At 33.5% G+C, this 22121-nt stretch overlaps 1 protein-coding gene across 1 annotated transcript in view; it reads left to right on the top strand.

Moving 5' to 3' along the window:
- LOC145678376 (zwei Ig domain protein zig-8-like) overlaps positions 1 to 22121 on the top strand; it is a 704183-nt gene that overhangs the window by 390088 nt on the left and 291974 nt on the right. Inside the window, exon 2 of the mRNA XM_081748450.1 lies at positions 20928 to 21130. Coding sequence (XP_081604576.1) covers positions 20928 to 21130 — 203 coding nt within the window. The remainder of the gene's footprint in view (positions 1 to 20927; positions 21131 to 22121) is intronic.

Genomic DNA, 22121 nt, shown 5'->3' with positions numbered 1-22121 from the left:
CTTTGAACTTTGACCTAGAATTTATCACAGGAAAGTGTTTTTGTTCATCTCCCTTGGAGTGTTCCATTCGATTTGGTTTTTGAGACCACTTATTGACAAAAACCGCACACATATGTAGACATGCTCTTAGGAAGAATCGGAGATTGGGAAAGGAAACGAGTTTTTAACAATAATAATAATAATAATAATAATAATAATAAGAAGAAGAAGAAGAAGAATATAACAATTGGGTTTACAAGTAGGGTCCGGTCTGTTTATCATGCATGGGAGACCCGCAAAGCTACCACGCTAATGATGTTCCTTAGTTTGTGTTTGTCTCTCTTTCCGTTTCCTGTGCTGTTAGTTTTTTATATTAAACCTTTATATTATCTAACCTATTTTCTTATTTCCGTTTTTTTAAAGGAAGGAAACTGCTTTTCTCTGATATCTATTTCTTACTATTCGTCTTGTTTTAGCTGCTTAAGTAAGAGCATTTTGTAACTTTTTGTGTCATCCATTTCCCTCACAATAATAAAACCGTCATTCTTATCATTTTACTCTCCTTTTTGCAGTTTGCCACACTGATATAAAATATTTGTAACAGAATTCTGGTTTGTTCCAACAATTTTCGAATTCTGAACAAACACAACGGCCGATCTTTTTTGGTTGCCTACTATTGCAGGAAAAGTAGAATTGCAGGTGGTAATGCACGTATGGTGTCGTGTATTCATAATAATTATGCTGTTTCACATTTAACTTGTAGTTTTGATAATGCATTTTAAAAAGCTTGGTACGTAAATTAGTTTCTTAGTCTTTGTATTATTATCCCAGCTTTAATTCCCTTTGAAAGCTCTTGTATATTTCCTAGTCCACTTTAAGCTTTAGTCTATATCTCTTACACTCTTGATGTTAACAAACAAAAGTAGTTAAGTAGCTCTTAGGTATTTTACTCTTCTTGAATTATATATCCTATTGTCTTCTTAGTTTCATACAATATATTTTTGATTTTCATCTAAAAATATATAAACTTGCAGGAAATATTCATTTCCAAGTAAGATGAACACCTTATTTTAAACATTTCGTACACGAATAATCGCACGGTCTCTGACTGCATAATGATGATATATATTTTGTATTCATTTATATATTTCCCGGTATTCAGAATTCTTATAATATATCCAGATAATGTTTGTTATCTATTAGAGAAGGTTAATAAGGGGTGTTCAATATAAATCTGCCCAAGTTACAGTGGCAAGTATAATTGAAATTCAATTCGGAAAAATGTACAAAGGTGACACATATGAGAAGTCACAGCACAGAATAATATCGTAGCACTAACGGCTTTCAATCACTTTCTCATGACACATTTTGTCGATACCACGTCTGCTGGATCTTGCATATACAGCAGCCTTCAAAATTGTCCAGAAAGTTTCAATGGGTCAAATTTCTGGAGCATTAGCTGAGTTATCTTCTTTTGATACAAATTTAATATTTTTCTGCTTGAGGTGTTCAGTTATAACTTTGACATAATACGCGGATGCTAGATCAGGCCAGTGTCCCTGGTTCATAGTTTTCACATATCTACGGTGTTAGTTTCAGGACCGTCGCCTGGGTTGTAAGCGCCCAGAGTGAGAATCCCAAGCCACTCCCCTGAGGTATGTTATGAGAAGTAACCAGAGTTTGTTCTGTATCCCTAGATTTAATATGGAATTTAAGATTATAACGTAAGATAAAATATGTTAGTATTATTTCAATTTTTAAAAGTGAATGGCTTTTGTAGTTAAAACACAAATGTTAATGAAAACATGGTTTTGAATTATTGAAATCTAGTGCTAATTTTATTTGCTTTGAATTTGATACACATCAACATAATAATAACATAGAATATACAAATTGCGATACAAATATTAAATTCCAAGATAAAAAAAATATTTTCTCACAGAGGGTTGGAGAGAGTTTCAGTTGAATAACCCTAGACGATGTTTTACATTATCGGTAATCTTCAAGCTCAATACTATATCGGGAGTACCTCAAAGATCTAATCTAAGGCACCTTTTGTTTCTTCTTGTTATTGATGATATTCCTCTGTGCATTAACACTTTTTAAGTTCTTCATTTATACGACGATATCAAATTATACTCAAAAGTAAGTATAATTGATGACTGCGGGAAAGTTCACTAGGATCTACAAAGAGTTCACAAAAAAAAATGAAATGAAATTTTTAACATCCCACGGTTATGCCGGTTAGGCTAAAGGAGACGGTGAGAATGAGAAATGAGTGAAATGAAGAAAGTGGGAGGAAACGGGAGAACCCCGAGAAAACCCACGAGCACGGTGTTTGTCCACCACAAAGTCCACACATCGCGAGCCGGGATCGAACCAGGGACCCCAAGCACCGGAGGTGAACGCTCTACCACTGAGCCACCGCACCCCCAAACAAAGAGTTCAAATGTGGTAGGTCTAATAAGAACAAATTAGTCCTTAATTTATCCAAACGTAAATCTGTATCTCACGAGGAAAAAACTCAAATAATCTTTACCTATACAATGAGTGGCACTACCTTGTCTACCCCAAATACTATCAAAGATTTAGGAGTTATATTTTATAGCAAATTAACCTTTGCTCAACACGTTGACGAAATAACGAGTAGTGCATATAGAAACCTAGGTTTAATTTAGTGGATAGGGCAGGATTTCTACAAAGCATCAATATTTATAAGGTTACATTTTTCGTATGTGAGGTCAAAATTAGAATACTGTTGTACTGTTAGGAAACCAAATGTCACTAAATACTCTGATGCAATAGCAAATATATAGTTTAAATTTTTTAAATGCTTGCATATTATAAAACCGGTTTCTACCCAAATTATTTCTCCTACGAAGACAATAATGAATTTTAATTTTCAAATATTAGAAACAAAGAGATGCAAGTTTGATCTGTTGTTCTTCCATAAGTTCTTAAACGGTAAAACTGACTGTCCAGAATTAGTTTCAGAAGTAAATCACGTGTCCCAATAGGCAGGATTTGAACAGCAAACATTGGGAGATTCTAGTGTTGAAAAGAAAGAACTAACATATTACATAGGTCTCTTCTGTGGAGAATGTGTGCTTCATATAAAGAAATGATTAGATTTCATGTAGTAGATGTAATTAGTATGTCCGAAAACAAGGTCAAGACAATTGTCAGGCAATAACTTTTGCATACTTAAACGACGGATATTTGTGTATGTATAACAGTGTATAATAGATAATTATCTACACGACACTACAACTCGGCATTAAGTATGTTGTGTTGTCCTTATGAAATAAATAATTTTATTTGGCCGTGGTCTGATCATTATTAAAATATCTGATTTAACATTATTTTAAATTCATTTACCAATGTAAACTGAATTCCTTGAATTTTATTGATTTGACGCCCCGGCGCCACTTCTGGTCGCGGCGCCCATGCGACGGCCCTGATTAGTGTCTTCGTAATGCACTGTACCAGGTACGTCTGGGCATTGATAAGAAATCTAGATTGACATAACAACGGTTGGCTAACACCTTTGGCAACCATGGCATTCCAAACAAGCACTTTCTCTTCAAATTTCTTCTTGGTGGCAAATTCAACACCAGATGGAGTTGTAGAGGGGTTGGGTGATGGAATTCATCATTTTCATTAATAGAGGCATGGGACAATGTAACACCTAATCGAAGATGAAATTACAAGCACCAAATTTTCGCAGCAAGCTGCGACACTTGGGTTTAACCAAGAGTTGTTTTTGTTGTTATGTGCGCTTGAGGATGGTTTGGTTCTTCCTGTATTGTAGATCTGTTTTCTTATGTACTACTTAGTTGATTACAGATGCAGAAGCCTTGAAATTTCATGTCGCCATACGCATTGAGATGTCATCGTTGTTCAGCAGTGTCTTCTTCAGCTGCTGCACATTTTTTTTTTTGTCGTGAAAATATGAGATGGTCGTCCTGATTCCGACTGCCGTTTCCACTCAATCCCAGTCTCACATCTTTAATGATGTCGTAGATTGTTCTACGCGGCACTCCTTCAGTTGTAAAATGCTTTACTGTGTACACTTTGCCCTTGCTTTGATGTGTCCCGTAGAACTTGTACACACGTTCCCGCAATAGGTCTTCCTTCGATGCCATCCTCACAGTCAAACAGCTAACACCACTTGTTCCTGTACCTGTTAGTGAACCATTGGCTCATCGTCCTGACACGTATGCAGCCTGTTCATGTACTACATGAGACAGGTGCTACCCTCTAGAAGTTTGTGTGGATTATATTGCACACACCTTATGCATTCTACGAAAATCAAAGCTTTCTTTGCAAATTTTTTTGGGGGAAAGAGGAAATTCTTAAAAGCTAACAATTTGAACATATTTGGGATTGTTATAAAGGTATAGAAGAATGTTCACAATGTCATATTGGGTATGTAGCTATCATTAAAAAACTAGAAGTGCACCTAAACTGCTTGATATGTGACAAAAGCAAGAGAGACGTGCATTTTTACAAATTAACGAATACATTACATGCATTCCCAGTCATACGGATCCAGACAATATTCTTAAGAAAATACATTTTTTTTATTATTCACTCATCTATTTATTGATCGTGCAAAGTAATCTCATACGTTTCTCCCATTTTAAGCTTGTTATTTATTATTACCACAGATTTTATGTATTGTTAAATTTGTACTGTGTATTAATACAGTGCACAGTATGAAGTGTTTATTCATGGAATGAACTAGTCTATAGCGAAGATTCTTCCAATTGTTCCAGTGCTTGCTGTGCGGTGACTTATATTTTCCTGTTCGTAACTGATTACTGTATTTCTAAGTGGTTACAGAATGGCTTGTACAAACAGCAGCAGGAGGGAAAATGAGCTTGTCAAACGAGAAACTTGTAAAATTATATACATAATGTATAAGTATGTAGAAAAGTACGTGTTTAAAGTTCTTGATGCAATGCTGGATCCCACACAGAAATTTTCTCATTCCTAAGCTTTTCCACTGGTCATACTTTTAATTTTGTTAATTACATTTTTATTATCCTATTTCGTTTACCAACCCTCGTTTAATCTAAAGAGCTATACCGTAGGAGAAACGGGAAATGAGGCAGGCTTTTCTATAACATTTTACGGGTGTTTCTTCGTGCTGTTGGGCGGCTTGTTGTTAGTTAGTTAGGTGACTCAGTCAGGTCTACTGTGAATCCTTTCATTTGCCCTCTTTTGGTACGCCCTGAAATGTCCATGCTTTGGGTAACCAGATCCCTTTCCTTGGCCCAACACGTACGATTTCATAAGAAAAAAGAAGTAGAACTTTATTTATTTTTGCCATCAGTTGACCTCTCATTTGCTTATCACGCAGTAGTCTTTTGTGAAGAAGGTGTAAGCAAAATTTAGTTACTTTTTTCGGCAAATGACCCCACATGTGCTCACGTAGCCAGAATAAAAGAAAGCAGAAGTGATTTCAAAATTTAAACTGGAAATTGGAAAACGACAATTAGGAAGGTTTAGGCGTGGATGAGAGAACAATATTAGGATGAATCTCACAGAAATAAGAACGTAAAGTATGGTACTTAGTTTGCTAAAGACAGGGGACAATGGAGAGCTTTTGTGAACATACGATTGAAACTCCGGGTTCCGGGAACAACCACTATTTTGGCTCACTATGAATCTCTCTTATGGTAGAAAGATTAATTTAATTCTATTTATTCTTCACAACCGTTGTTTCCTTTCTTTGTACACAACACGCATACAACGAATTACTCCTCTCTTGGCCCACTATGTTTTTCTTCTCTTACCCTCTGTTCAGTAAGGAGGGCACGTTAATTGATGTCATTCCGTAGGATGATGTTGATAAGTATCGTTTAATAGTTTAATATAGGGTTAGTCGTCATATCGTGAAATTGTAAAGTTGTGGTTGTGTGTATATAATTTAGAGTCCGAATTAACCTTGATCATGTGATTCCCTTACGTTAAAAGCGAACTTATTAGATCCAAGGTAAATAAATTTTTATATCCTGAAATATAATTTCCGAATTCTTTGTCTTAGAATTAACTCCCGTACATACAGTGAGAACCCAATGAATGATTTCATTATTTTTCAGAGATTAGCGTTACCTTTTGAACTTTGGGGCTACATGAACCGTACACGTACTGCTTAATGTAGGAGCAATTGAAAACACTTCAGGCCCCCATGAAATCGGATACACGACATCAAGTAGTTTCTCCTGCGTGGTAGGCCCAGATTTGAATTAAAGTTGGAGCTCGTGTGATTCAGATTTCTCTCCCGTTAAGCCGTAGGTTCATGTGACATATATTGTTGATGATTAATGATAGGCTAAATTGAAATGCAATTTAATGGAAATTAATTCAATTGAACATAAGCCTATAGTGAGAACTTCAATAGGGAAAACATGGGTTCGATTCCCAATGGCACCTCATAGAAGTGTGATCCGCTAAGCTGTAGCAGCACGTCATTTATACTCTTGATGCTGAAAGAGACATTTAACTAAAATCCGATTGCAACTAAATACCTGCGATTTCGTGTGACCAATATTCAGGCATGAATGCAAGCATTTACTATCGTTTAGAGCCAATGTGTCCGTTAGCACCTTTGCCAACTACCTGATGTATTTCCTATCTACTTATGAAAAAGGTTTTTCTTCAAAAAATGATGTAACTCAATTTATTAATAAACGCTGCGTTGGAAATAATATAATAATTGGTATCTTGTGCTCAGGAAGAAAAGGAAGAGTGAGTTCTGGGAAGAAAGAAATTGTCCATATACCCAGACAGCACAATGCACGTACAGTATCCGTATAGTACATTTACAATTGCACGGATGCAACATGTGCATCATCTGTATAAATGCACGCCTGTACATGTGATGCACATACACGTCATAGGTCCTATTCAACTTCTTCACGTGCACAGAAAATATAAATCACTTGTGCAGGACGTGTACGTGTGCATTGCACACCTTCCGCGCAAGTGATTTACAAGTAGCACGTATTCGATTTACATGTAGTTCACAGGTGATTTACATGTAGGACAGCGGTGATTTACACGTAGCACACAGGTGATTTACATGTAGCACATAGGCGATTTACACGCAGTACCCAGATGATTTACATGTACGATAGAGGTGATTTACATGTAGGACAGAGATGACTTACATTTGGGCACAGGTGATTTTTTCATAGTACAGAGGTGATGCAAAAGCATATTAGAGATGCAGCGAAAAAGAGAGTATATATATATATTTGATGTCTGACGCAATAACACCATCTATAACAGAAAAGACATCACCTTCAAGGTATATTACAAGTAACTAATAATTGTCAGTGAGAGAGCTCCTCCGTGGCTAAGCGGTTAGCGTACGCGCCTTTGGCGTGGGAGACTCGGGTTCGATTCCCGGCGGGAGCTCATGTGGTTCGGATTCCACGTTAATCAGTAGGTCCACGTCTCATATAGCCTCGCTGCTGAAAGGGACGCTAAACTAAAATCAACTCAACTCAATTGTCAGTGAGAATTTTAGTTTTGGAGATTATTATTTGCAACCAGCAAAGCTTTAGGTAGTATCTTTGACATGTTTGCCAAGTAACAAATAACGCAACATATTCTGCTGTAATCGGTCACAAAAATAATTTTGTAAAGCTATGAACTGTCTTACATCAGTATAATGCTGCCACCTGGTGATCTTGTATCCTAGCTCAGTAGACGTTATGGAGTTTTTACATTCATTCAGCTGTTATTCGTCGAAAAGTCTCTATAACACCGCCTGGAGGAAAAGCGACACCTACCAAAAATGGAGGTTACTTTTTATTGTTGATGAGAATGAGAGTAAAAGAATGAAAGTAAAAGTATATACTTGCACTGTATTAAGGACGTCTCATACACACGTGCAGTAGCCGTGCAAATGCCCATGTGCACACAACGACTTAAGCACCGGTAATTTAAATGTGCTCCATCCACGCAAATGCACATGTGCACATACACGGCTCAAGCATGGGTTCTGTACGTGCGCTGCATCCACGCAAATGGACATGTGTACATAACGGCTTAAGCACGGGTTATATAAATGTGTGCTTCATCCATGCAAATGCACATGTGCACATAACGGTTTAAGCACGGGTTACGTACGTGCGCTGCATCCATGCAAATGCACATGTGTACATAACGGCTTAAGCACGGGTGTTATATAAATGTGTGCTTCATCCATGCAAATGCACATGTGTACATACAGGTTGATCTAAGGGTTTTGTGGCCTTGGGCTTTTGTTGAGCCTCCGTTTGCTGCTAGCTTTTTATTTAAAGTTATTTGTACTATAATTTTTTATTTGTTTAACAATAAATTTTGCTTAATAAAAATTTTATTGTTTATTTAGCTACTTTAGTAATTAAAATGAGAGATAAAATTTATAAATATAAATATAATTATTGCAATGTTGAATAATTTAATTATAATTTTTAAATTTTAATAATTATATTGATTTTGCAAAACAAAAGAGAGGACATTTAATTTTACTTAAATTATAAATGACTTTAAATCGAGGGTGTGTTATTTGGATTTTTAGTTTTATTGTGCACTGCACTCAAAATTTAGTTAATAAAATGTTTGCCACTTTACCTCCTTTTTGATTACTATTTATTGAACATCTTTTTTTCTTTCAGCAACGTAGCTTTGCTGTTTTTTGTGGAAGGTTTTTGTGTTGCTTTGTTGTCCCGTTCCCCGGAAAGTTTTTAGATAGTTTACACTCCTGGAAAGTTTTATGAGTTTTAAACGCTTACTATGCTTACTGAGTTTTATTACTATAGGCAATGTTGCACTCTTATAAAACGTTCATTAAAATATTATACTTAGTATTTGGTTTTTTGTTATAAGGTGGAATTGCAACAACTGTCCTTTTATTATAGCCCGAAAATAACGTACTCTTACGGCATCTCGCATTTTTATCGCTAGCTACCCCACTAAAACTGTTTTTAACGCTCAGGGCGCGAAGATGTTTTATTTGACAGGTTGTTACCCCTAAATTGAAGTTTGGACTTCGCGGTTTGATGGTTTTAACCACTTAACTGCTCTCAACCTAACCAAAAAACTTTATGTCCTCTTTTTGTTTTCTTCTTTTATTAATTTTTACTAATTATTTATTCATTTTTGCTTTTCCTTTCCTATTTGTTCTTTACGCACGCAGACCATTTTGTTTTACGTTTTGAAACACCTCTTGTTTAATTGAACCAATAATGTTTTTTATTTTGTTTTAGTTAATTTTATTTGCTGTTATATTGGTTTTTCTTCTTTCTTTTGACCAACCACTCTTTTTATTGTTTTCTCTCCTGTTTTTATTAAAGACCTCCCCTTTTTATCGAAGTCACCCTCTTCAGCCAAAGACACCCTGCTGAGGTTACTGTATTATTAATTTAGAATGACCCTTTAGTGACAAATGTGAATGGCTTACGAAATTATTTTTTAAATATAGATTTGAATATTTATTAAGCCTGATTTATTAAATATTAAATTTTTTGTAACAATTTAATTTTATTTGTTCAGACGTTACTTGCTGAAATTCGAATATTTATATTTTTATTGCAATTTTGGCTTGATATAATAGTGGTGGTATTAATAATCTTGAATAAACTATATTTTGCCACTGATAGTGTTAATAATAATAATATTTGTTGGTTTAATAAGACGAAATTTACAACATATAAGCTATGTATGTTTTAGTTTATGTATATATGTAATGATAATTAAGGTATTCCAATAAAATGTTTATGTTTACTTGAATATGTTATACACTATTAGAATGATCCTCCTTTTTACACTTTTTTTGATGTTGCAAAATACTAATTAACAATAATAATAATAATAATAATAATGCCATTTTATTTTAAAATATTTTTACAGATTATGTACAGCTTTTAACTAGGTTAGAAATGACTTTTTGCCTAGCAGTAAATTGATGTTACTACTTATATAATTATACTTAATATATAGATTTTATATAGAGAGAGGGAGAGAGAGACAGACAGACAGACAGACAGATAGAGGGATTTTTTAAAGAAAGTGTGCTTTATTTCTTTCTTTAGATTTGCATGTAAAAATACTTAACTTTGGTCATTGTTACGTATAACAGTAATTTTAGTTAGCTAATTACTGTATTTAGTTAAGAAAATTCCCCCACATTTTCTTTCTCTATACTTCTACACCCCTTTTTACGTTTTTCCTTGTTTTGTGATGTTTTTTCTTTTTCGGCGGTTGCTTTTTGAAGACCTTTTTATTAAATCTTTCTCTTGCGGCTGCAAACTGACCGCTTTGAGGATTAAGTCTCCTTTGGTACATGTTACTGAGAAACGCCGGAGAGTTTTGAGAATTTTTTTTTAATGACCGCACAACTTAGTCGTGTTACTTTTGTGTTATTTTGAGGTTTGTGTTTTTTGCTTATGTTTTGAATAATTATTTTTTTATGCCATGTCGAGCCATTTTGGACCCCTTATGTAACCGATTTTGGGTTGTTTCTTTTCTTTTCCGAAGCAAAGTGTCGGGTTCACAGCGTTGGGGCAGCTTTTTTCTACCATGTGTTTAATTGTTGTCAAATCTTTACGCCTTTAATTTTAATAATTTATTATACAGCTCATTATTCACGCTCGTTCCTTTACTAAATAGTATTATCCCTTTTGCGGCAATGTTACCTATTCCATTATATACTCCTAGTAGCGAAGCTATATTTATACATTAAAATTTCGTGTACTTATTTTTCTTATAAATGTGGCAACGTATTGGTCATTTCTGTTTCTGCTTGTTTGTTTTTAGTTAGTCTGAACTGTGTGAATGTTAGCTAGTTTTGGGCAAAGGTCCTCACACTGCTTAAAACCGCACTTCCGTCTGCTATATCTATGATCGTTTTCTTGAAAGTTTCTTGGTGATAACCTACAAGTATCAATTTTAAAATAAATAAGTGGTTTGTTTCGTGTTAATTAATGAATTGTTTATGTTAAAATTCCTTTCCACGGTGGCAAAGACGCTACAGTCTTGAATTTTATGGAAGAAACCACGAAACCTACAAGATTGTCGACATGTGTGGCCGTAAAATAATGAGGAGAAAAGAATTGCATGTATGCAGCCGTCTTGTTTATTTTTAACCTTAATGAATGTAATTTATATATATATATATATATATATATATATATATATATATATATATATATATATATATATATATATATATATATATATATATATATATATATATATATATATATATATATATATAATTAAACGTATTACATGTGTTAGCGGAGTTGTCATACAAAAGTAACAATCATCCACATTGTTTGATGGTTCTCGCCAGATCATGGCTATAGCAAAGCCCATGGAAGATCTTTTACGGTTTAACCAGAATGAAGACTCGAGACACAACATATGCAACATACATGAGGAGCCCAGGGTTTGTCCTGGTCCCGGATTTCACATTAAAAGTACAGTTTGTACGCCTCCCTAATATATGGCGTTATTGGCCTCCTTTGCGATTTCAATGTAGCATGTCCGCAAATGTAACAAATATAGTCAGAACTGTTTACGCATTTGGGAGGCATATTGAATCACAGGAATTACAATGAACACACGCATTAACTACATTTTAATAACACGTTCTTCCAGCACAAGAACACAACATGCTTGTAACAGACAGAAACTACGCTTAAATGAAACATGCATCACTCCTCCTTTCCCAACCCCGTTGTTGCTACGAGCCCGGGCTAAAAATAGCGACAAAATACGCACAGCTATTGTTACCTGTGGGAAACTTAATCACTTTGTCTACAATCAGCGGGATTTGAAGGCTATATGGGAAGGGATTGACAATGAATGCTAATAATATATAATAAATATAGTTAAATGCACCTCCCCCCATTTAACTTGGAAACGAGAACTAATCCCAGTTTTTCATTGTCGTTTTCATTATCAGCGTGGTCGATATAGTTAACAAACATCTATTTCATTCCAGTTACATTTTCACTGTTGGCTACTGTTATGTGACATTCCTAATGAATCACCCTGTGTAAACACACACACAAACACACTTCTTCATTCCATATTTTCACTTTCACCTTCTTTCATCTTCATTCCCTATAAATTTATACAATCAAACACACACGCACATACGCATATCTACATATTTATCTATCTATACAATAAGAAATCTATTTATTTATTTATTTCTAATGTTTCAGATACAGATGAATGGCCACTTTACACTGAAACAATGTAACAACGTATAGAAGAAATAACAAAAAAGAAAAAAAATACAAAATAAACAAAATTACAAAGATATATTTATGTACATAGAACATGAACTATATTTACAGTGACTTTAACTTCATTTTTAAATGATTTTAAGAGTCAAAAATATCAACATCTGACAAAAAACTATTATACAATGATGCCAGCCTGAAGTGTAAGGAACGTTGTATAATTGATAATCTGGGTGTTATAAATGTAAGTAACGTTTGAGTACGAGTAAGGCGAGAAGGTAAGCGAAAATTGACAACGGAGACCAACAATTCAGAGTTAATTTTCATATTGATAATTTTATGGAGAAACAGCAAGTCCGCTATCGTAAGTCTGAGTATTGAGTTTGTTTAGGAACTCTGTTTCATCAAGACTACGCACTGAAGGAACTCTTTGTTTGGCAATGGCAAGAAAAAAGTTAAGGACAGAATCAAAACGGGATAAGTTTGAAACAGAGGCATATTTCATATCGGTGAGTAATATTCGATTTTAGGAGATAAAAAAGCTCTGAAGAAAATATTGAGTGATTTGAAATCGCGAATTTCAGTAAATCTGTAAAGCATACCCAGTATTCTCATTGCACTCTTAACAGTAAATATGGTGTGATCAACAAATATAAATTTCTCATTAAACAATATTCCGAGATCTTTATGTGTAGCGACTCTTTCGATAGGACTGTTATTAATACAATATTTGTGATAACTTTATTTTTCTTCAATGAAATACTAAGAGTACGGGTACAACATTTTTGAGGGTTTAGTTATAAATTCCAAGTCGTACATCAGTCCGTAAGTCATAAGGAGATTAAGAAGTTTGTATAATTTTAAGAATTGAATCACTACATACTTGAAATAATGCCCCATTCTGGTCCCTGATGGCTGAGTGGTAAAACACTCATATCTGGTTCTATGTCCTTTATAGCCAAAGGGATATAACGGTAGTACGTAAAATTAAACTTTCGATTCATTTAATCAGTAAAAATCGGCCCTATGTATACAACAATATTGTCGCTTAGTGTTGATCTTAAAAAAAAGAAATTCTCTATAAATACAACAATGTAAAATACATTCATCGTAGGAATAATCATTGATAAAATATGGAGATCATATCTTCATATGTATTCTTACAAGAGAAAGTACATGTGGAAAAACGTATGTTGGAAGACATACACTGAAATTCCAGTTAAATTTCAATTAATTAAATTATTACTTCAGACAAAAAACTTTCTACCTGAATATGGAGATCATATTATTATCATTGTCATGGGTAGTGATGTACTTGGTTTCTTTTCAAAAGATCTCATCATAGAAACCTTAATGTAATATCATACAAAATACCTTTCATCAAGGAACGTGGAGGAAAGATACGAGTTCCTGTTATTTTATGCTATTTATACATCCAATTCATAAATTACATATTAAAAACATGAGTGATCAAATAACATTAGTCAATCTCTTATTTCTTCAAGGAATTTCATTAACGCACAATAGTTACTACGTGGATATTTATTTACAGATTTAAAAGATGATACATCAGAAGAAATTTGCTTTCAAACCAATATTCTTTCCGATGAGGATCATGATTATGTTTATGATCCAGTTAAGTGGGAAAAAAGGTATGCTTATAATGTGATTTTTTAAATCAGTATTGGTTTGGTTTATCAATATTTCCAAGAGTGAAACACAGTAATCTGGTTCTTAAACTACGCAATGCTAATCCAGAATTCTGTACAAATGTAGTAGTGAGCACTACTGTGCAATACTATGCAATTTAAAGTTCATACTCATGACTACATTTTCATTAGACTATTTAAATTTCTGTTAAAATGAAATCATTTTAAAAACCTTTTCTAAATATCACTCAACTCAATCATTTAAACCGAAACAAGATTTTATTCAGACTGTACATTACCAGATAAGATTTTACAAATCATTGAATTAATTCCATCATTTTGTAAGAAAATCCAATAAACGATAGACTAGTGTTCCTATAGGATTAAATCACCTTCGTTTGCATTGCACGTGTTGCATGATCGACGATTTCATCCTCTTCTCCTATCAAAACTGTTGGAGCATACTTGTCTAGGTAGATCGCGTTGATAGTCGTGAGTGATAAACATTTACAGAACAGCCATTATTTGAGGCTAGGACAATCTCCAAGACATCTGGAACTTGGAACCAGGAGTGTATCACTGCAGAAGTAGCCCATGAAAGAAGTTCTTGCTATCATCCGGTTGTTATAATCAGAATGAGTTACAACAATCCATTCATTGCCCCTCTTAAATTTGAAGGGATATGAATTAATATTAATTATATTACATCCACGCCAGTAAATTATGCTGCAACTTCTTCAGTGAACTGTGGTATTTGCTAGTGATGCTATAATGTTATAAAAGGAACCTTACCAGTCACAAAGACAGAAAGTAAGATTAAAGTTTTACAGGAAATACTACAATGCTTGCGAAAAAACGAAAATCCGTAGTGAAAATAAACATTTATTAGTACAAGAAAGTGAAGTTTATCTACATTATTTTCACCTCAACAATCTGCATGTTTACCAGCATTATTAGCTCATTTTCTGAGTGGTGCGTTATCGAGATTTCTATTCAATCAGTGATATGGTATATGAAAGAAAATGATTTAAAATTCAATACAAGTTCCTAAAACATATATAATCATTATCGGCATCATCAACTATAAACAAATATGAATCTAGTGTAGACTAAGACATAGAAGTAATTTTATACTATCCAATACCAATGAAAAATATCATCCATAAATAGCATTCTTCAAGAATACCTTTATTTAATAAGCAAGCAGGAATAACGTTTGATATTTACCGTTACTTCTCTCAAGTCCGAGGAACTCGAGGTAGAAAACGAAATATCAGTCTCTAACTCCAAAGTTACTGTGAAAGAGCAGAGTTATTACGAAATTAGTTACAATTAAATGATAACATCACATAATATAATAAAGGAACTGTTAAATCGAGAGTGATAGACTAGAACGATCTCAAATTATAGAGTTAATGTATGATGTATGTCGACCAAGGAAACACAGATAAAGATAAATCTGTTTTTCCTTGGCCGACATTACACAAAATAAAGATTATTACCTTTCTTCACAGACTTATGATAAGTAGAAATTTATAACTATTCTTGTATGCTATTATAATGATATCAACGATTTAATTAAGATTATTAGTAAAACAGAGCATTGTGACAAACTTATATATTTCATATAACAGCGAAAAAATGCATGAATCGTGAAACACGTAGGTTGTCAAACTGCATTTCCGAATAGTGTGACGACAACAAGAAGCATGAATATTTCATACTTACAATACTAACAACCAATAGCTCATTTTCAACCTGGAAATGTTTATGTTGAGTTCAACCTGGAAATCACCATATCAAGTTGAACACAAAATTGGATAATTATTCCCGCCCATGCACTTTCAGAATAATTACCCACTTCCTCAGTCACACCTTTAGTGTATGAAAAGTGTTAAAACCATACAAAAGGAACTAATTACAATCTTATCTAACATTATTAATTGCATCATTAGTGATAACCTATTAACAAATCATTTTAACAACGTTTGGAAGAAGCGAAGACCAAACATACCAGAAAAAAAACTAAAATAAATTCAAAACTAAATTAATCCGGTATTTCCGAAAGGAAAATGAAACTACTCATTATACTGTCTTCAGTCCTTTATCATCAAACATCAACATGAACAAGTGTAAGAGTAGGAAAAGGAAATGTGCAATGAATACAAAGAAAAATAATAAGTCCCACAAGAAGAGGGAACTATCAGGCATTCTTAATTGAATTATCATTGTGATCATAATAGCTTTTCTACCTCATTGATCAGATGAATAAGTGAAAGTGGCCAAGGTATGTTTTTACGTTACCAACTCAAACCAGTATGTTCGACTGTCATGTTATCTACGATAAACTTATTAGTTTACTAGCTGATAATACAGCTGTGAAATTCTTAGCTCTATGTTTTAGTAATCATTGCCTAGATCCACAATCTTCTTTATGTTGAAGCTCATCTTTCTGAACTTTATGGGATATTACTTCCAGGAAATCATAAACCATTTTTTCTTGTTCATGAAGTTTTAACCGCCTGATTCATGACTATTTTTTTCTACAAATATGAATTACAGGGGGATCTCAAGCTTGCATTTATAATTAGTCTGAAATACGTATGTATTCATTTTTAGTTATATTTAAGATCAATATCGTGTTATTGAAGTAGAAACACAAATCAACCTTTTGGTTTCTCGTTACATACTTTCAAATGCATATACTTATTAAATTAATGGAATCACATGAAGAAAATGCATCTTTCGAAGTTAATGTAGCGTTGAGAAGGGCTCTTATGAGACGTGGAATGGAGTAATGGAAGTCATGAATAGTAGCAAAATTAATATTACAGATTACATTTGCAGTGCATCACTTCGTTTGGTGAGAGAGGATGCAAGCGGAAGTATTCGCCTGATTCGTATCTCCGAAATGGGCCAGAGATGTTCAATTGCATTCAGGTTCAACAATTGAACAGAACTTTTGAAGTGTCCAACATTATCTCATGGTTCTCAAACCACGCTTTAGCGGCTCCACCTATTTGAATGGGAGCATTATTGTCCAGCATAAGGGGTCATTTTCCGTTAACACACCTGGACCATATGACGCAAAATTATTCTTAAAAAGATACATAATCACGGGTAAGAACAACAGGCGAACATTAACACAATACTTGCTAAAAACCGATATGATGTGCCTAAAGTATTAAGAACCACCATGATGTTTTACAGTTGGAAGAAGACATTGTTGATCATACGATTTTAGTAATTCTTCACACAGAAACACGAACCAATGTTTGATGTAAGGTTAAAGAACCGATGTTTGATGTAAGGTTAACGTTTGATTGTCTGACCATGTCACATGCTCCCTGTCACCAGCGGGCCATATTGTGTATTTGTGGCACAACTGGTGTCTTGCTGAAATGTTTTGGTGTCCTTGCCAGCGATTTTGCCTACGTAATACAATCCTGTATATCGATGTCATGTAACTTCTAATGGACTTTTATTGTAGACACAGGCTGAGAATGCCATTTCTTCAGTTAGTCCCTTACTTTCACAGCAACTTCACGACAAATATGAGTGACAATCCGCTTTAATGTTTGGATCGACCTGTCACTAAGAGTTTTTTTTTCAGACTAATGCTAATATTCGCCGATGTGATTTTGCCGTGAGTTTGGTAAGCTGTTAGAAACTGTTCTTCACGACACAATAAAGACATCATCCCGTACCATATAACTGAGCAAGGACAATTTGCAGTGTTTGGAAATCAGAAAGGCCAATCATTTCGCACTATCACTGTCTGCTCAGTTCACAGCACACATCTGCTCTAGTTGTCCTTACCTAGTGTAAAGTTTGCTTTAACATATCACCGACGCTAAGTCGCAGCCTGGACATGAACTTAGTAAAATAAAAAATTATTACCTTAAGCGTTCAAGAAAATCTCACAAGAAATTGAACCCATGATCCTTCTTTTTAAAGGATACCAGCAGCCAAAAGGAAAGGATGTATAGTCGTGAAATTGAAAGCAGTTTTGCATTCTCATGCTCCTAAAAATTAACAACCCTTACATTAACAACCCTTACAACCCTTACAACCCTTACCTTAACAACCCTCAGAAATAGGAGAGCCTATCGCTAGTATACGGGCCTGGAAACCAAAATTGAAATCTTTGAGTTTTATGCCCCACGGTTATGGCGGTTAGGCTAAAGGAGACGGTTATTATGAGAAATCAATAAAATGGTGGAGTGAAAAGTGGGAGTGCATCTATTTCATTGCAAATATTCCGACTCTAATTTCTTCTCATTACTGTAGATGACAACTTGTTTCTTTAAGTTTTGCAACCAAAATTTCAAAACAATGTCTATGTCTCCTCGTATCATGCCTTATCCTTTTGAGTAAGAATTAATTTTTCCAACCATGACAGTATCTCTAGTATTGACTCTCCAAAAGGATACATTTATTTATATTTGATGTCACCCAATATAGTGAGGTCTCTCTCTCCTTACAGCACATCAATTATTTCTGAAATACTGCTGACTCAGTATGATTTGATAGATCAAATGTCAGTTTCAAAGTTCACTTAAACTGTTCCAAAAGATATCCATTCTACTCTTAAAATTTTAACTATTCCTGTTATTCATATTGAATAGTATAGTATTATATTTTAGAAATTGGCAAGAGCTGAGATCATATTTACTGCTTGCTACTTCTATTCCACAGTATTGAAAACTTTTTCTTAACTGTCTGGAAACAAAAGGACATGTGCGAGATATAGGCCCATAAGGACAATGACGACGTTTTTTGTTTTCGCGTAGTGTATCGAGCGTTACATAGCAAGTGAGAAATAAAACAGTCAAAGCAGAAGGGGGAGACAAATGTAAAAAAATCGTTATTAATAACCGTATTTTGTGACCCATCATTCATAAGTTATTTAAGTTTAAGTTCTAACATTCTATGTGTTGTCATGCATCGAACATCTTATGTAAATTTCATTCAACCACAGAATATATTTCAATTGGCGTTATAATATTTAGTAGCAGCAATATACACCTTCATTTGTGTTAATGTTGCAGTTATTTTAAGTTTGTTGTTTGATAAAGAGTAATCGTAAATGTTTAATTCCATTATTTAGAGATTTTGCATTAAAAGTTGAAGGGAATACTTCTTAATGTCCAGAAGGAATCATAAATTCAATTTGCCAATTTTGCACAAATTTACATTGTAGTCTTCCGTATTCGTAGAAATTTCATTTCTTCATTTTGTTGTGTGTACGCAGCATTCATCACTTACCTGTACTTTCGTTGTATATTACGCTTATTATCTTTTTTTTTTGCCAGCTGTAAAGGAAGTTGAAATTTTAATAATGTACTACATTGTTACTTCTTGACTTATTATCACTTTTCATTCAACATTGTTAAATTGTAATGATATGTTTATGTATAGGAATGTTTAACTTTATACATTCTTACTATTGATTGTATGTATGCACAGAAAATAAATGGTAATTAATAACCGAATGTTTTAGATTAGTATTTCGTTTTCTCGCTGCAGAATTCAAACTTTTACTTTCATTAATTTTCCCATAGTATGTATTCAAAAGTATGGGATGTTTTGGAAACTGACACTGTTCGTCTGTGTCAACACCTATCAAAGAAATATCGCAAGAAATAATTGTTTACTTAGGTTCATTACCCAGGAATATAGATGTCCATTCTCTATCACATACCGTTACTAAAAATGATACAACATATCAATTACAAAATTGAGTTATCATAGAGCAAAAAGCGATAAGATATAGCGAAGAGTGTTTCTTCGATATAAATTTAATGTTCAAAAAATAAGTTCAATGTCCACTTTTACATTGCTATTGAAATCCAAAATTATAAATCTAGAAGAATTAGTGGTCTCTATATTTGACGCCATAATTTTGATGTTTTTGTATTTTTACAATCTGAAACAAAATTCAATTATTTTCCCTTCAGTTATGTTTAACGTTTATTTCTGCTCATAAAAGCATAACGGAATTGCAATTATATATACTCTATTTGAAAAATGAAAGAGCACAAAATCATGGTGACAACGTACCATTATATTATTTTCATACATGCAACTATTATGTGGCTCTTGTCTTGAATACTGAGAATTCTCATTTTAATATACATGTTAGTGTGTTTACAGGCATCATAATCTTTGTTATATTGTTCGTTTTAAACAAATGTTTAATACTAGATAGTTTTCAGAGAGTAAATGATTCTAAACAATGAAATTGGTGTATCTAATAGAAAACATATAAAATAAAATTATTTCATAGCAAAAACGAAATGAGTAAAGAAAATACACATATTAACAACATTTTAATCAAAATTTTTGTAAATGTTGACCTAATATTCGGAAACAATTACACAAAACTAAAAAGAAGTTATCCATGTATGTCCATTGATAGCAAATCTATAAATAATAGCTCCTTATATTGACTTGTTATTATATATAAATACTGTGTAATAACCAGCCTTTGAAAATGATAGTCAGTACGTATTAGTTCCTAGTTCTAAGAATTGATTATTATGTCTGATAAAAAGTGTATGTACTCTCATGTCCAAAATGATTGTCACATATCTATAACTGTCTTCTTATAAGAATAAAATTTGATAATGATTTTGCAGGGTAAGTTTAATACTGATACTATATGTATAATCGGAAAATTTATATTTGTGGTAAATTTCATAGGAAAATAATTATAAATACGAAAATTAGAAAGGGTAAAACAAAATGTTGCTAAGTGGACAAGGAAGTTTTAATTTCATTTTACTGTTCTTGTTCACTGCTCTATAGACAGCATGTCTTTGCCGACACATACATGTCTCTGTCGATTATACACATACTAACATTATAAGAAATATCGGGCGGAATCGTTATCAAATTATATTCCTGCAATAACATTTATAGATATGCGACAATAATTTTGGACATGAGTGTACATTGCATTTATAATTATTATTTTAGTTTCGTTTCATATGAACTCAGTATCCTTCTGTGTATAATATATAGTTTATTTTTTAATTTACAGGTCATTTTCACCGAAGTGGAAGATATCATAGAAGTAGCCGAGTTTCAAAAAACGACGTTCCAATAGGGAAACATAATCTGATTCCTGGAGGACCAATTAAACACCGAGAAATTTTTATATCAGAGAACTGTACAATGGTGTTAGCTCAAATCGGTAGTATGCCAATCCTACATTGTGAAGTTCATGACATCGAGGAAGCCGCGGTAATTATAAATTGTATTACCTCTAAGATAGACAATTATCTTTTAGTATTATTTCGATGTTTTGATTATGGTACACAATTCCTTATTGGTTACCAGATCAATATATTTCTGTTTCAACATTGGACAACTATCAAGACAATAAGTATAATAGCTTCATTAATTCTTAGATTGCCATATTTGAAATGTTAATACTAACAAGGTACTTTCGCGAAGTGTCCCCTCGGGATTCATGTAAAATGTATTTAAATCCAAAGTTCTCAGCCACCCAATGTGTATTGTACTAATTTTAGCGGCCCATTCGAGTAATTTGCATATTTATGGATCTTCATGTATCCGAAATTCATACACTACTATTAAGCTCGGACACAAATTGGTTTTAGTTTCTTTAGATGTAAATGAACATGAATGTGGGTATATGCAAAACAAATTGCATATAAGTGCTGCTTCTCTGGCACGTGTTACCCACCCCACTCGCCATCTTGGATCCCCCATATTGGATTTAACTTTCGGTTCTTCAAATGGGAATAGTTGCAAGTGATATATCAAGTTCAGGTAGAATTTTCTCGGAAATCCACTGGTGTAATTAATTTTACCGTAGCTGGTACTATTTGGAAGATATTGCATATTAAATCCCTCCAGGCACTTCGCGAAAGACATTTTAGAGTAATATCAGTTACGGTAAAGATGTTGACAAATCAAAACAATTTCTAACTGCAAGAAAACTGTAGGCTGGAGGCTACAGTTGGGCTTAAGCCGCCCCATAATTTTATTACTATCTTAAAGTAAATGAAATATCTTGCAGAATTTTCAAGATACGACCAGATTTCTAAATGAAGATACGACCAGATTTGGGGAAAGACCTACCATTTCCGTATTTATGTCTCTGTGTATTATATATTTACGTTCAGGGAATATTTCGTCAACATTAAATCGTTTAAAATATTACATATTTTCATGGGGAACTGCACAATTATCTATTTTTTCAACATTC

The sequence above is a fragment of the Thermobia domestica genome, chromosome 2 (assembly GCF_964235325.1).
Source record: "Thermobia domestica chromosome 2, izTheDome1.hap1.1, whole genome shotgun sequence".
Classification (NCBI taxonomy): Eukaryota; Metazoa; Arthropoda; class Insecta; order Zygentoma; family Lepismatidae; genus Thermobia; species Thermobia domestica.
The sequence above is the reverse complement of the archived record's forward strand: the minus strand, read 5'-3'. Positions and strand labels throughout refer to the sequence as shown.